Source organism: Trichechus manatus, unplaced genomic scaffold (genome assembly GCF_000243295.1).
Source record: "Trichechus manatus latirostris isolate Lorelei unplaced genomic scaffold, TriManLat1.0 scaffold00067, whole genome shotgun sequence".
Classification (NCBI taxonomy): domain Eukaryota; kingdom Metazoa; phylum Chordata; class Mammalia; order Sirenia; family Trichechidae; genus Trichechus; species Trichechus manatus.
Window position 1 is genome coordinate 4,294,199 of NW_004444003.1, and position 16,035 is coordinate 4,310,233.

A 16,035-nucleotide genomic window follows, 5' to 3' on the forward strand; every position below is an offset into this window, starting at 1 on the left:
GATCTACTTCTTAAAAAATTGTCCAGTAAAACCTTATGAATATCAGCAGAACACTGTCTGATAGAGAGCCACAAGATGAGCCCCTCAAGTTGGAAGGCACTCAAAATACAAATGGGGAAGAGCTGCCTTCTCAAAGTAGAGTCAACCTTAATGACATGGATGGAGTCAAGCTTTTGGGACCATCATTTGTTGATGCATCACAACTCAAAATGAGAAGAAACAGCTGCAAATATCCATTAATAATCGGAACGTGCAATGTGTGAGGTATGTATCTGGGAAAGTTGAAAGTCATCAAAAATGAAATGGAGAACATAAAGATCGATATCCTAGGCATTAGTGAGTGGAAATGGACTGGTATTGGCCATTCTGAATCGGACAATCATATGGGCTACTATGCTGGGAATGACAAATTGAAGAGGAATGGTGTTGCATTCATTATCAAAAAGAACATTTCAAGATCCATCCTGAAGTACAAGGCTATCCATGATAGGATAATATCTATAGGCCTACAAGGAAAACGAGTTAATAGGATTACTGTTAAAATTTATGCACCAAGCACCAATTCCAAAGAGGAAGAAACTGAATAGTTTTACCAACTTCTGCAGTCTGAAATTGATCAAACATGCAATCAAGATGCATTGATAATTACTAGTGATTGGAGTAAGAAAGTTGGGAACAAAGAAGAAGAATCAGTAGTTGGAAAATATGGCATTGGTGACAGAAACAACACCAGAGATAGCATGATAGAATTTTGCAAGACCAACTTCTTAATTGGAAACACCTTTTTTCAACAACATAAACGATGACTATACACATGGACCTCGCCGAATGGAATACACAGGAATCAAATCGACTATATCTATGGAAAGAGACAATGGAGAAGCTCAATATCATCAGTCAGAACAAGACCATAAATTGCTCATATGCACGTTCAAGTTGAAGCTGAAGAAAATTAAAACAAGTCCATGAGAGCCAAAGTACAACCTTGAGTATATCCCACCTGAATTTAGAGACCATCTCAAGAATAGATTTGACGCATTGAACACTAATGAATGAAGACCAGATGAGTTGTGGGATGACATCAAGGACATTATACAGGAAGAAAGCAAAAGGTCATTAAAAAGACAGAAAAGAAAGAAAAGACCAAAGTGGATATCAGAAGAGACTCTGAAACTTACTATTGAATGTAGGGTAGCTAAAACAAATGGAAGAAAGGATGAAGTAAAAGAGCTAAACAGAAGATTTCAAAGGGTGGCTGGAGAAGACAAAGTATTATAGTGAAATGTGCAAAGACCTGGGGTTAGAAAACCAAAAGAGAAGAGCATGCTAAGCATTTCTCAAGCTGAAAGAACTGAAGAAAAAAGCTCAAGTTGCAATATTAAAGGATTAAATGGAGCCCTGGTGGTACAGTGGTTAAGAACTCAGCTGCTAACCAAAAGGTCGGCAGTTCAAATCCACCAGCTGCTGCTTTAAAACCCTGTGGGGCAGTTCTGCTCTGTCCTATAGGGTTGCTTTGAGTTGGAATCAACAGGTTTTTTTGTTTTTTTAATGAGCAAAATATTGAATGACACAGGAAGCATCAAATAAGATGGAAGAAATACACAGAGTCACTGTACCAAAAAGAACTGATCAGTGTTGAACCATTTCAGGAGGTAGCATATGATCAAGAGGTGATAGTATCGAAGGAAGAAGTGCAAGCTGCACTGAAGGCACTGGCGAAAAGCAAGGCTCCAGAAATGCAACAAATGGATGCAATGCTGGAAGTGCTCACTTGTCTATGCCAAGAAATTTGGAAGACTGCTACCTGGCCAACCAACTTGAAGTGATCCATTCCAAAGATTTGTGTTCATTCCAAAGAAGGGTGATCCAACAGAATACGTAAATTATTGACCAATATCATTAATATCACATGCAAGTAAAATTTTGATGAAGGTAATTCAAAAATGGCTGCAGCAGCACATCGACTGGGAACTGCCAGAAATTAAAGCTGGATTCAGAAGAGGACTTAGAAGAAAGGATATCAGCGCTGATGTGAGATGGGTCTTAGCTGAAAGCAGAGAATACCAGAAAGATGTTTACCTGTGTTTTATTGACTATGCAAAGGCATTTGACTGCGTGGTGGTTGTTGTTGTTAGGTACCATCAAGTCAGTTCTTACTCATAATGACCCTACTTGCAATAGAACGAAACACTACCTGGCCCTGTGCCATCCTCACAGTTGTTATGCTTGAGCCCATTGTTGCAGCACTGTGTCAATCCACCTTGTTGAGGTCTTCCTCTTTTTTGCTGACCCTCTACCAAGCATGATGTCCGTCTCCAGGAACTGATCCCTCATGATAACATATCCAAAGTATGTGAGACGTAATCTCGCCATCCTTCCTCTAAGAAGCATTCTGGTTGTACTTCTTCTAAGACAGATTTCTTCATTCTTCTAGCAGTCCATGGTATATTCAATACTCTTTGCCAACACCATAATTCAAAGGCATCAATTCTTCTTTGGTCTTCCTTATTCATTGTCCAGCTTTCACAAGCATATGAGGCGATTGAAAACACCATGGCTTGGGTCAGGCACACTTTAGTCCTTAAAGTGACACCTTTACTTTTTAACATTTTAAAGAGGTTTTTTGCAGATTTGCAGATTTGCCCAATATAATACGTCATTTGATTTCTTGACTGCTGCTTCTGTGGGCGTTGATTTTGGATCCAAGTAAAACGAAATTCTTGACAACTTCAATCTTTTTTCTATTTATCATGATGTTGCTTATTGGTCCCATTGTGAGGATTTTAGTTTTCTTTATGCTGAGATGTAATCCATACGGAAGGCTGTGTGTGGTCATTGATCTTCATTGGTAAGTGCTTCAAGTCCTCTTCACTTTCAGCAAGCAAGGTTGTGTCATCTGCATATCGCAGGTTGTTAATGAGTCTTCCTCCAGTCCTGATGCCCCTTTCTTCTTCATATAGTCTAGTTTCTCAGATTATTTGCACAGCATACAGATTGAACAAGTATGGTGAAAGGATACAACCCTGACCCACAGCTTTCTTGACTTTAAACCAGGCAGTATCCCCTTGTTCTTTTCGAACAACTGCCTCTTGGTCTGTGTACAGGTTGCTCATGAGCACAATTAAGTGTTCTGGAATTACCATTCTTCGCAATGTTATCCATAATTTGTTACGATCCACACATTTGAATGCCTGTGCATAGTCAATACAACACAAGTAAACATCTTTCTGGTATTTTCTGCTTTCAGCCATGATCCATCTGACATCAGCAATGCTAATCCTTGTTCCAAGTCCCATTCTGAATCCAGTTGGAATTTGTTAGTTCCCTGTCTATGTACTACCGCAACCTCTTTTGAATGATCTTCAGCAAAAGTTTACTTGTTTGTAATATTAATAATACTGTTTGATAATTTCTGCATTCTGTTGGATCACCTTTCTTTGGAAGGGGTACAAATATGGATCTCTTCCTATCAGTTGTCCAGGTAGCTGTCTTCCAAATTTCTTGGCATAGATGAGTGAGAACCTCCAGTGCTGCATTTGTTTTTTAAAACATCTCAGTTGATATTATGTCAATTCCTGGAGCCTTGTTTTTTTTTTTTTTATCAACGTGTTCAGTGTAGCTTGGACCTCTTCCTTCAGTACCATCAGTTCTAGATCATATGCTACCTCCTGACATGGTTGGATGTCGACCAATTCTTTTTGGTACTGTGTGGATCATAACAAATTATAGATAACATTGTGAAGAATGGGGATTCCAGAACACTTAATTGTTCTCATGAGGAGCCTGTACATAGACCAATAATGTCACTTTGAGGACTAAGGTGCGCCTCACCCAAGCCGTGGTATTTTCATTCATCTTATATGCATGCGGCAGCTGGATGATGAATCAGGAAGACTGAAGAAGAATTGATGCCTTTGAATTATGTTGTTGGCGAAGAATATTGAATATACCATGGACTACTAGAAGAACAAACAAATCTGTCTTGGAAGAAATATAGCCTGAGTGTTCCTTAGAAGAGAGGATGATGTGACTTCATCTCATGTACTTTGGACATATTATCAGGAGGGACTCGTTCCTAGGGAAGGACATCATGCTTGTTAAAGTAGAGGGTCAGCAAAAAAGAGGATGACCCTCAACGAGGTAGATCGACACAGTGGCTGCAACAATGGACTCAAACATAACAATGATTGTGAAGATGGCACAAGACCAGGCACTGTTTCATTCTGTTGTACATAGAGTTGCTGTGAGTTGGAGGCAACTCTAAGACACGTAACACACAAACAACAAAAAGTGCTGGATACAGAAATGAAAGATGGAGCCCTTGCGCACAAGGGGCTTACAATGTAGGAGAGAGTCAAAGTTGACAACAGTTACAGCCCTAAGCAATAAACATGACAGTGGAAATAGGAACAAATTACATGGCTCTGTCTGGAGGAATCAAGGAAGGCTTCACAGAGGAGGTGACTCCTGAAGGAGGCTTGAAGAATAAGTAGAAGTGAACTAGTTGGATAGGTGTGAGCAGCTGGAAGGTGGCGATATTCTAAGTAGAAGGAACTAAAAGTACAAAGACAGAGATACTTGGGAGAGCACAGTGTGGTTAAGGAGTAGCAATTTGATCAATAAAGCTTGAGCTCAGGATGAATGATAATAATAAAAGCTGTCATTTATTGTTCGTTCACTCTTTGCCGGGTGCCATGTCAAATGCTTTACATATATTATCTTATTTAGTCTTCATAATAATTCTACAGAGGAGGCATTATTGTCCCCATTTTATAAACGAGGAGACTGAGCTAAGATAGCTTCATTGACTTAAATAACTCACTGCCAGCTCAAGGGAAGCCAGGATTATATCTCCGATTTGCCTGCCCCAAAGCTTATGTGCCTACCCACAATACTATGCCGCCTCCTATAGGCAGCTGAGTTCGTGGCAAGCCAGGCCGAGGGGAAGCCTTTGAGGTGCTTTACATAGCGTTGTCCAGTGGAAAGAGAACCTTGCTCCAGCTCTGTCCCCTCACCTCCTGCCTGACCCCACTTCTTGCTCTTCTCTACTTGCCTCACTCTTGTGCCGCAGCCTGTCTGGGTCATGAATATTCCTTCTCTTAGCTCTGAGCATCAGAGGAGACAGCTCTTTTGACTTTGGGTGGAGTAAAGAACCAGATGCCAAGTCAAATACAGTAATGGGAATCTCAGGTTGTCCATCCAGAGAGTCCTCAGAAGAACTGCCCCGTTGTCATTTCTGTGGTTTGGGTGTTTTTTTCAGTAGCTGTGGGTGTAATCCTGGTTGTTGCCGTAGTAGAGTCGTTCAGGAAACCATTCTGCATTGATTTGATCTACCGCCCACCTCACAGATCTCTGTCTCTAAAGGGTATAAAACAATGGCGGGAACACAGCTGCATTTCCACCCTTTTCACCGAAGGGGCCAAAGAGAACTGCTAAGGACTGTTGGCTGACCATCAACCCTCCAAGAGTACCTGAATGATGCAGATAATGACTGAATCTTGGTCTCTGCTGTGTACTGGGTCAGAAAATAGTGCAATGCAGACTCTTCAGATTAACTGACAAATCTCAAGACCAGAGTGATCCCATTTGAAGTACTTCTCCATGCTGATGTTTGTTGTTACTGAGCAGTGATCATCTGTGGGTTCTAGAAAACTTATCTTTTCAGTATCATTGGGGAATCATTTTAGAAAGAGTTGGTTGGTCATTTTGGAAAGAGCTGTTTTCCATTTCCTTCCATTTGGAGGTTTGCAATTGGCATCAGTCCATTGAGATGGAGTCAAAAGAATCCTTGACAAGGGTCTTTGAGAACTGGCACTATGGATTATTGTTCAAAGCAATAATCATAAATCAGTTTTTTTGAAAGTGGTAGGGAAGGGCGAGGATTTTAAAAATGGTGAGAACAGTGTGAGGTATGAGGGCCTCAGGGTATGTTTTCCTTCACTTCACTCTTCCTTTATTCTTTGGCTGTGGCTGTCTCCCCCAAACCCATCCAATTGTCAGTTGATGCCTTTGCACCTCCCTTTGCCTGCACCCCTCTCTAGGTTAGGATTTGGGAATTTTTTCCTGTCAAGAGCCGAATATGTTAGGCTTTCCTTACCATATGGTCTCTGGCACAACTACTCGATTCTGCCATTGGAGTGCAAAAGCAGTCATAGATAACACATAAATAAATGAGCATAGCTGTGTTCCAATAAAACTTTATTTGCAAAAGGCAGGAGGCAGGATTTGACCCATGGGCCATAGTTTGTTGACCGCTCCCCGCTCTAGATTTTCATTCTTTCCTTTTTTCTTCCTTCTCAAGAACAGGAACAAAGTGTTAAAAAGGCAAGCTAGTTGTCTGTGTTGTTGCTTTTGGACTCTCTTTCCCTTATTTTTTACATTTCAGAAAGTACACTTTGTCTTGTCTTTATAGGTGGTTATGTAAATTGAAAGCAGCTGTGAAGGCAAGCATCCTCTCAGTGAAGATTTGATTTGGTATGTCTGTTGCCACAAAATAGCAATTTTTTTATTAATAAAAAAATTTTTTTTATTGTGCTTTAGATGAAGGTTTACAGAGCAAATCAGGTTCTCATTTAATAATTAATACAAATATTGTTTTGTGACATTGGTTGCCAACCGTGTGCTGTATCAACACTCTCCCCTTCTGGTCCTTGGGTTCCCATTTGCATTCATCCAGCTTTCCTGTCTCCTCTTACCTTCTCGTCTTTGCCCCTGGACTGGTGTGCCCATTTAGTCTTGTATACATGGTTGAGCTATGTGTATTATTGTTTGTTTTATGGGCCGGTCTAATCTTTGGCTGAAGGGTGAACCTCAGGAGTGACCACAGTACTGAGTTAAAAGGGGGTCCAAGGGCCATACTCTCAGGGTTTCAAAATAGTAATTAATTTTTAACACGCTGTCTTTTTGGTTAGCTAGATAGAGAATTTATTGGCATATTGCAGAATCATTTAGGAAAACTTTCTTCACCACACAATGCCAGGCACAGATTGGGTACATAATAAATGCTTCGTGCTGGGATGAATGAACACAGGGAAGCCGATACTCTACAAACGGCAGAGGCGATCCTACATGGTAACATGGATACGTTTTCTTAGCCTTTTTAGATCTTGATTGTGAAACTTTCCCCAGTACTTGAGCTTCCTAGGGAGACCAGAGAATGCATGAGAAGACTTTAGGTAGAGGCACAGGTGAGGAACTCTCCATAGGTTTGTCCTGTCATTGAAGACAGGTGACAAGAAAGGCCACACTATGTTCACTCAGTCTCATGGGTGCATAAACACCAGTCTCGGCATCTCTCCCCCTCGCCTGTGGGCATGAGGATAGAGGAGAACTAACAACTAGTGATCCAGTTGGCAGTTTACAGTGGCTAGACAGAAACACCCGATTCACCCTTCCCAGCTTCTATCAAAACACCTCAGTAGAGGTGTACAAAGGAATGCTGGTAAAGTTGTCATGGCAGAATGTCATAGGGAAAAATTTGAACCTAAAATCTAATAGCAGCATGATTCCCATTTTGTTTAAAATATTTATTTATCTGTAACCATAGAAACAGTACTAGAAGGAAATATGTTAAAACATCAACAGTGGCTATCACTATGGATAGAATTGCAGGTGATTTTAATTTTGCTTTTTTTTTGTCCCATAATTTTTAAAAAAGCTTTTCTACAATAAGCATGTGTTGGTTTTACAGTTGAAAAAGGGGTTATCTTTAAAAGAAGAAGATGAAGAATGGGTATCCCAGCCTACCTTTTGTCTTATTGAAAATAAAATAGCAGGCTCCCCTATGGCAATCCTCCTGCCCACCCTGCAGCAGATGCCCATTGCCCACGTGGAACCTTCCAGAGGAACAGTCTGCCACAAGCGAACCATCTGCCTGAAGCGTCTGGCAGGCGAGCACTCTCTCCTCCTTAGCCGACCAGCACCGGTGTGATGCTGGCCTGAGGATGGGGCTGTGGTGTTGCCAAATGTACCTGCATCTTAGGAATCTGTTGCTTTGGGGCTACCCTGTGAGGTTTTTGGTTTTTCTTTGGTTCTTCTTCAAAGAAAATGTACCAGTATCGGTTACCGCTTGGCTTGGACTTTCAGCCTCTCGTCTCAGTTTACTAAAAAATAACACAAAGCTAAATAAGCAAATAGGTCCTGAACTTTTTTTTTTTAAAGCTGTTTTCTAAAGTGATTTTATTTGGATAACATTCCAGAAAAGGAGAGTTTCTTAAAGAAAGAAATACATATATGTGAAAAGTGCAAGTCTCTAGAAATTCTCGCTTTCTTAATAAGAAAAATGTAATTTTCTTCTGCAGTTATGGCCAGGATTCAGGAGGTCTCTTTTAGATACAGTTGACTGCGGCTTCATTATTTTATGGTGTTAGCCTCAGTTCACATGGCCTCTGACTAAGATGTTGTTAGCTGCCGTCAAGTCAGCCCCTGACTCATGGCGACCCCATGTGTTACAGAGTAGAACTGCTCCACAGGGTTTTCTTGGCTATCATCTTTATGGTAGCAGTTCACCAGACCTTTCTTCTGTGGAGCAGCTGGGTGGGTTCGAACTGCCAACCTTTAGGTTAGCAGCCTATTGCAAACCACTTGTGCCACCCAGGCTCCTTTTTGACTCAATCATACCTACCACCCATTAAACCCTAGATTCTTCCTACTTGGAGGCAATAGCCCACTTTGCTGCACAGGTAGAGAGCTTCTGCTTGATACGGAGCCCTGGGTCATAGCTTTGCTGCTGATGATATTGGACAAGTTACTAAGAGTCCTTCTGTGTCTTTTTTGCTCTTACTCAAACCCCATATTAAAGAGAGGCTGTGAGAATCAAAAATGGCATAGACACGAAGGAACTCGTCATCCCATCCATCCCTTCCACACTACAGCCTTGCTTTAGAGTTTATCCCATCTTAATAACTCCCCTGCATTTCCCCCTCAACCCCCAGCCTCAACATACATACACTGCAAGATGATCCTTTGTACTGTCTTGGTTTCTTCAGGTCATCATCAAGAAATTCTTCCTCTTGGCCAGGTTGTGTTGGTCTTGCTGCAGATGAATTTATTATCTGGCTCTAGCCTTCCTAGAGAAGGGAACAGCTGGTCCCATGGTAAGAGGGATGCCTATGAAGAGTGTTGATATCTTAGAAAGATGCTGTATTAACAAGTGATGACTAAGGTTTCACCAAATGTGCAATGCTTTTTGCATCCCCCTATGTTTTTATTTATTATTTTAAACTGCAGTGTTTGAAGAATATCATAAAATATGGATTGAACTTCTCATTGATGTGATATTCCAACAAACTATTGGATTCTGTTTTTTCAAAATTTGAGCAATTGTGAAAACCCCAATCACTTTGTCTTACTAGACTTTCTTTGTATTCTTTCATCCTATTCTTGGTTGAAGAATCTGTCTTAATTTATAGAAAGACCATGACTGAATGTAAGAGTGGATGCAAAGTGCTTGCTGGTACTTGACCATGTTAAACCCTCAATAAATTATATACATAATATCTATTCATACCAACCCAACCCTAACCTACTGCCGTCAATTCTGACTCATAACAACCCTATAGGACAGAGTAGAACTGCCCCATAGGGTTTCCAAGGCTGTAAATCATTACAGAAACAGACTGCCACATCTTTCTCCTGCAGAGTAGTTGGTGGGTTTGAACTGCTGAGCTTTTGGTTAGCAGCCAAGTGCTTTAACCACTGGGCCACCAGGGCTCCTTATCTATTCATATGCAATATAAATGAGTTCTCCAAGGAGTTTCTCCTGCCCACTGTCTCTTCTTTTTGAGGGGTCTCATTCTGGCCAGAAGAGGGCAGTGTTGCACACGTGGTTTCTCACTGCAACAGTAGCATCTCCAGGAAGCCAAAGCTTATTACTAAATGACAGGTATTTTGGGGACACTTGGCACAATTTTTTTATTGTTTGCCTAAATGGTCAGGGCATTAAGGATACAAAGACCAATGTGAAATGGGCCTCAAGGAGTTTGCAATCAAAGAAAGGTGTTGAGAAGTGAATACCCCTTGTGCTGCATGGTACTTGTATGTACTTTATGAATAGGGTGCTGTGGAGACACAGAAGTAGGAAATGTTATGTACAGTTGGGGACACTGGGGGAAGCATTATCATAGTGGACCCTCAGAATGTCTACAAGATTGCCAGGCAGAGCTCAGCCCTCTGAGGCCCTAAGATCGGAAAGTATAAGGTATATTGGGGGAACAACTAGGAGCCAGTTTGCTTTGGGCATAAGGGTGTGAACAGAAGGATGAGAGATAAGACTGGAGATGTAGGCTGGGTCCAAGTTACAAAGAGTGTTAACTTTTTCCTATAATAATGGCTAACATTTAGTGAACATTTACTATGTGCCAGGTATGGCTTTAAACACTTTACAAGTAAAACTCACTAAATAAACCCTTGCAATAACCCTATGACATAGGTACTATTTTAGGTTCCTAGAGCTCCCATGACAAAACACCCCAAAGTGAGTGGCTTTAAAGAATAAATACTGATTTTCTCACAGTTCTGGAGGCTAGAAGTCTAATTCAGTATCTCGGCCATGTTGATTCCTTCTGGCAGCCTTGAGAGAGGAACTGTTCCACAGCTCTCTCCTAGTTTCTGGTGGTGCCAACAATCCTTGGTGTTCCTTGGCTGCTTATAGATGCATCTGCCTTCACCATCCCGTGGCCTCTGTCTTCCCCGTGTTTGTGACTGTGTTTCTGCCTGTTCTTCTCTTTTGTAAGACATCATTCAGAAGGGATTAGGATTAGGATCCACCCTACTCCAATATGAGTTCATTTAAGTTAACTGATAACATCTGCAAGGAAAAAGCCTATTTCCAGACAAGGTCACATTTACAGTACAACGGTTAGGACTTCAGCATATCTTTTTAGGGGACACAATTCAATCTATAACAGGTACCATGATTATTTCATTGTACACAAGAGGAAAGTGAGTGTTGCAGGCGAGGTTCTCTGGGAAGCAGACTCTGAGATGGAGTTGAATGTGCAGGAGGTGTTTTAGAGAGTGTACCTGGGATTAACACCTAGTAAGGGAAGGGAATGGAAAGGAAGCAGGACTGGGCAAAGGGAGAAGTTGAACCGTGATGCAGTCTTACAAAGGCCTCAGCCTACACCGTGGGGTGCTCTGAAGCTGGGATGGCCCTTCAGAGTTGTTCCAAATTGGGATGAGGGACCCTGGCTTTTACACCTGTGTCGATCAGTCATTGTATGCCAGGAAAGGGGGTGTGACCTTGGGTGAGGTGGTTCCGTTAAGCCAGGGACAGTTCCTGGAGAGGGACTCGGCTGGGGGCTCTCAGCTGGCAGTACTCCAAACAGCTGGGGGAACAAATCCTTCAGTCCTAAAGGGGGATCTGGGTGATGCAGCACAGAGGCCACCACCCTGAGCTTAAGAAGCTTGCATGAGGTCACAGTGCTAGTCAGTGGAAGAGGCAGGATTTGAACACCAGGCAGCTGGCCTCAGAATGTGGGCTTTTAACTATTTCACAGTGTACATGGTGGGGATCCAATGGATATTTCTAAGCAGAGGGAAATTAGGGCTGAAGCCTTACTTTGGGAGCATAACTTGACAATACAGTATAGAATGGATGGGAGATTGGAAGTGAGAAGGCTTTTTTTTTTTTTTTTTTTTTGGTAATACGAGCATATAGTACAAAATTCAAAAAGTACAAAAGGCTACACAGTGAAAATAAATCTCCTCACTCCTGCCCCTTACTTCTGCTCCTTGGACACAACCATTCTCATCAGTTTTTTATACATCCTTCCAGGGATAGCATATGCATATTTAAGCATAGGTAGATACATATGGATACCATATTTTACACTCTTAGTATCACACTGTACACACTTTTTATATTAACAACGTAACTTAGATACTGTTACATAGAAATTCATAAGGAGCTGCTTTGTTTTTTATGGGCAGCCACCACCTGTCTGTCAGTGGAGGCCTGTGTGTTGCTATGATGCTGAACAGATTTCAGCAGAGCTTCCGGACTAAGACATACTAGGAAAAAAGGCCTGGCGATCTACTTGCGAAAATCAGCCAGTGAAAACCCTATGGATCACAACGGTTGGATCCCCAACCTATCATGGGGATGGTGCAGGACCAGGCAGTGTTTTGTACTGCTGTGCATGGGGTTGCTCTGAGTCAGGGGCTGACTCAACAGCAGCTAACAAGATCAAAACAAAGCTGTAAACCAAAACCAAACTCACTTCCATCAAGTCGATTCCAACTCATCGCAAACCTATACTATATTTAACCAGTCCACTCTTAATGGGTATTTTTATATTGTTTTCAATCTCCTTATATAACAAACAATGCTGTAATATATGTGACATTTTGCACACATGGGACTATTTCTATAAAAGACCCAGAATTACTAGGTTAAAGGGTACATGCAGTTTTTATTTTGATAGATACAGCCAAATTGCTCTTTAAATTCAACCCACAATGTATAAGTGTCTTTTCCCCAAATCCTGACTCTTTGATTTCACCAATCTAATATATTAAAAATAGTATTTGCTTCTGGCTTTAATTTATATTTATCTTATTACGAGTAAGGTTGAGCATCTTTTATATGTTTAAGAGATATTTATAGTTCCTTTTCTGTGACCTACCCATATTCTTTGTGTGTTTTTCTGTTTGAGGTTTTAGTCTTTTACTTATTGGTTTGTAGGAGCTCTTTCCTACAATATGCATGGCAAATATTTAGAATATCTTTTTAAAACCAAAATCATCCAAGGAACCTAAGTATATAAAGCAAAAGAAAGGCTGTGCTCATATTTGCAGCCAGGGCAGGGTTTCTTCGAGAGACTTCGCTTCTCCAAACATGGAAGTACCAGTTGCTGCCTTGACAACTCCAACTCATGGTGACCCCATGTGTGTCAGAGGACTGTGCTCCACAGGGTTTTCAATGGCTTATTTTTTGGAAATAGATCGCCAGGCCTTTCTTCTGTGATACCTGTGGGTGGCCTCAAACCTCCAAGCTTTTGGTTAGCAGCCAAGAACAGTAATTGTTTACACCACCGAGGGACTCCACACAGGGTGAAAACCTAGCAAGGAGTCCTGAGGCTTGAACCCAAGCATTGGCAGTGAGTAGGAGGAACAGCGAAGCATTGGGGAGGTAGACTCATTTGTGTCCTTGGCCTACGGTGGACGCTGTCAGTGCCCTCGGCGTCTGTTTCTGGGAGGTTCCAGACACTCAGGGAAACTTCCTGGGAGGTATTTTCTGAAGCTCACCTTCCTCTCCATGCTGTTTCCCTAGCTCATGTGTTCCTCGGTGCAGAAGGCCCTATTTGAGGAGGAGGACCACGTAAAGAAACTGCAGCAGAAGGTGGCCACCCTCGAGAAGCGAAACAAGCAGCTCCGAGAGCGGGTGAAAAAGGTGAAGCGGTCTTTGCGGCAGGCTCGGAAGAACACCCGCCACCTGGAGCTGGTGAACCAGAAACTCAGCGAGAAACTGGCGGTGCCCGCTGGCCGGATCCCGCACATCAACGCCCTGAAGCCGGAACACGCCCGCGCCACCTATCTACGGGGCTAAGGCGCGGGCCCCGCGGACCGGGGCAGTGCTTAGGGAGTTTCCCGTCAACAGGGAATTGAAAATGATGGTAGTTTTGTGTATGTACATATTTCAGATCTTATGGAGGATATTTTTACTATGCATTTGGTAGAGTCTAATTTGTTAAAATGGCAAGTTTTGCCTTCACCTTGGTTGCTAGCCTTGCTGTCCTCAGCATCACACCTCACTCACTGCCGGGCTTGGCCCCCCGGTGCTCTGAAGTATGAAGGCAGAGGGATTCCCGGAGCGGAGCGCGGAGTGCTTGCCTCCGGCCTGTTCTCTGCTGCCAGTCACAACGCGGAACTGAGGGCTGGGGGAAAGTGCAATGACTGGGAAAAGCACACTTTAGAATCTCTAGATGTGCAAGAGATCCAGAGGCTTAGCCTTTATTTCAGCAGGGTCAGTGGGTTCTAAGTTCTAAGCTTCAGTACAACCTTGACGGATGATCTGAAGCAAGTCACAGAACCTTCTGGAGCCTCCTTTTCCACATCATTGGAAGGAAGACGGTGGCATTGCAAAGCACCCAAGGATGCCTACGAATAAATATGTGCAAGGCATCCCTACACCTGCCAACATTTCCATCACAGCTGAGGCACATAAAGGCTTAAGGAGGTCATCACAGGTAAAGGAATTGAGTTGGGAGTGGGGCAGCAGGTAATTAAACAAGATGAATTATACCTGATTTCCAACACCAGTTATCCAGAGTTGAAGATGATACCCAGAGGTCTCTTGAATCTAGAGGGGAATTGCCTTTATAAGCCTGTCATGTTTCATCAAACCACATTTTTAAGTCGGGGGAACCTGAGCAATATCTCAGCCCCTGCGAAATCCTAATGTATTTGTTTGCTTAGTAATTGCTTCTAACTTCTCTGGATTCAAAGTGAACTGACCCAATACACTGTGAACTTCCATTCTGCAAAGACCCCTTCTTACACATTGGGATCGGGTGACCTCATCTCGTTCCCATCCAGACTCCCCAGAATCTTGTTCCAGACAGGTTAATCTCTTCTTTTCAGTGTAAACACTTTCCATCCACAGGATCATCTGTACGCTGACAACAATATTCACACGTCTGTCATGCGTCCTTACATCAGTTCCTATACATAATCACAGCACTTCACCCTCTTTAAAAAGAAAACTTTAAAACAATTTTTAAAAGAAATGAGTTGCCTTGGAGTTGATTCTAATGCGTGGCATGTGTGCAGAGTAGAACCACACTCCATGGGGTTTTCATGGCTGTGACCTTTTGGAAGCAGATTGCCAGTCTTTTCTTCTGAGGCACCTCTGGATGGATTAAAGTGTCAACCTTTCCATTAGCAGCCATGCACTTAACTGTTTGCACCACCCCGGGACTCTTTAAAACAGTACTGCAAGTGAAAAAAAGAGTATTCACTATACCTATCACTGGAGGCCTTGACATAGGCACATGCAATCAGTCCCAGTTGTCTTATTAAGAAGTCAGCTGTGCAGCTGTCTCTTGGTCATCCTCTAATGACGACCTCTCAAACCAAGTGCCATCCCACTGGTAGAAACTGCTGCCTCCCCCATCAGGATCTGGCACCCATAGCTGACCCTAGGCACTGCTGGGCCCTGCTTGTGCTGTCCTCTCCATCAGAAATGACAGTTGCTGTCAGATTTCCATTCTTCTTCCTTTAGGAAAACCTTGTCCTTGGTGCTCTGGCAGCCAGTCTGGGGCGATGACCCTTGTGTTCGCTTGAGTCTTGGTGGCAGGCTGCTGCCCAGGGGTGGGGGTGGAAATACAGTCAAGCACTCTGGGGAGAAGTCTCTGCCCTGTATTGGATGGAATGGGGACTCTTGCTCAAGGGTACTTGCACTTCCAAGCTTCTGCCACTACTTTGTTAGATGTATTCTTCATAGGATGGTACAATAGAAAGTGCATCCTCTAGTTTCTCCTTCCTGGTGACATCTCATTATAGCAGTGTTGCATCCACCCAAGGGAATGATAAGCCTGAGGGTGATTTGCAGCAAATGCTGGAGGGACTTTGGAAGCTGGGTCCCCACTCATGCATTATGTTCTGCTTTTTCAATAAATGTGAGCAGTGATTTCAACCACAGCAACCAGGCAATGCGTGTTTCTTTTGGGTCAGGGAGGTTTCAGGATTTCCAGCTTTTGCCTGGAAAAGTGATTTGAGATCCTCTGGGGGAAAAGCCTGGGGCATTTAGGAGATTGAATTCAAGCTCTCCTGCTGTCCCTGTCTGGATGTGGCCTAACCCTGACTCTCCCCAGGTTCCTATCTCGACACACCTGCAGAAAAGCAATATTATCCGACCTACTGCTCACAAGGGACAAGCAGCTTCATTAATCAGTATCTCCAAAAGCACACTGAGGTCTGTTGCCAAAGGGAACTCCCCAGGTAATGTTACCTTCTGTGTTGTCACCTCACCCCAGCCTTTGCCAACTGTTCACTGTACTGGTAGGACTTTTTCATGCAAGACTTGCTCAGAAC

General features: G+C 42.8%; 1 protein-coding gene across 1 annotated transcript in view; it reads left to right on the forward strand.

The window, feature by feature from the left end:
* The window catches only part of CCDC3 (coiled-coil domain containing 3), a 116,042-nt gene extending 102,493 nt beyond the window's left edge, over positions 1-13,549 (forward strand). Inside the window, exon 3 of the mRNA XM_004379681.1 lies at positions 13,274-13,549. Within this exon, the coding sequence (XP_004379738.1) occupies positions 13,274-13,549 (276 nt within the window). The remainder of the gene's footprint in view (positions 1-13,273) is intronic.
* The last annotated feature ends 2,486 nt before the right edge of the window (positions 13,550-16,035 follow it).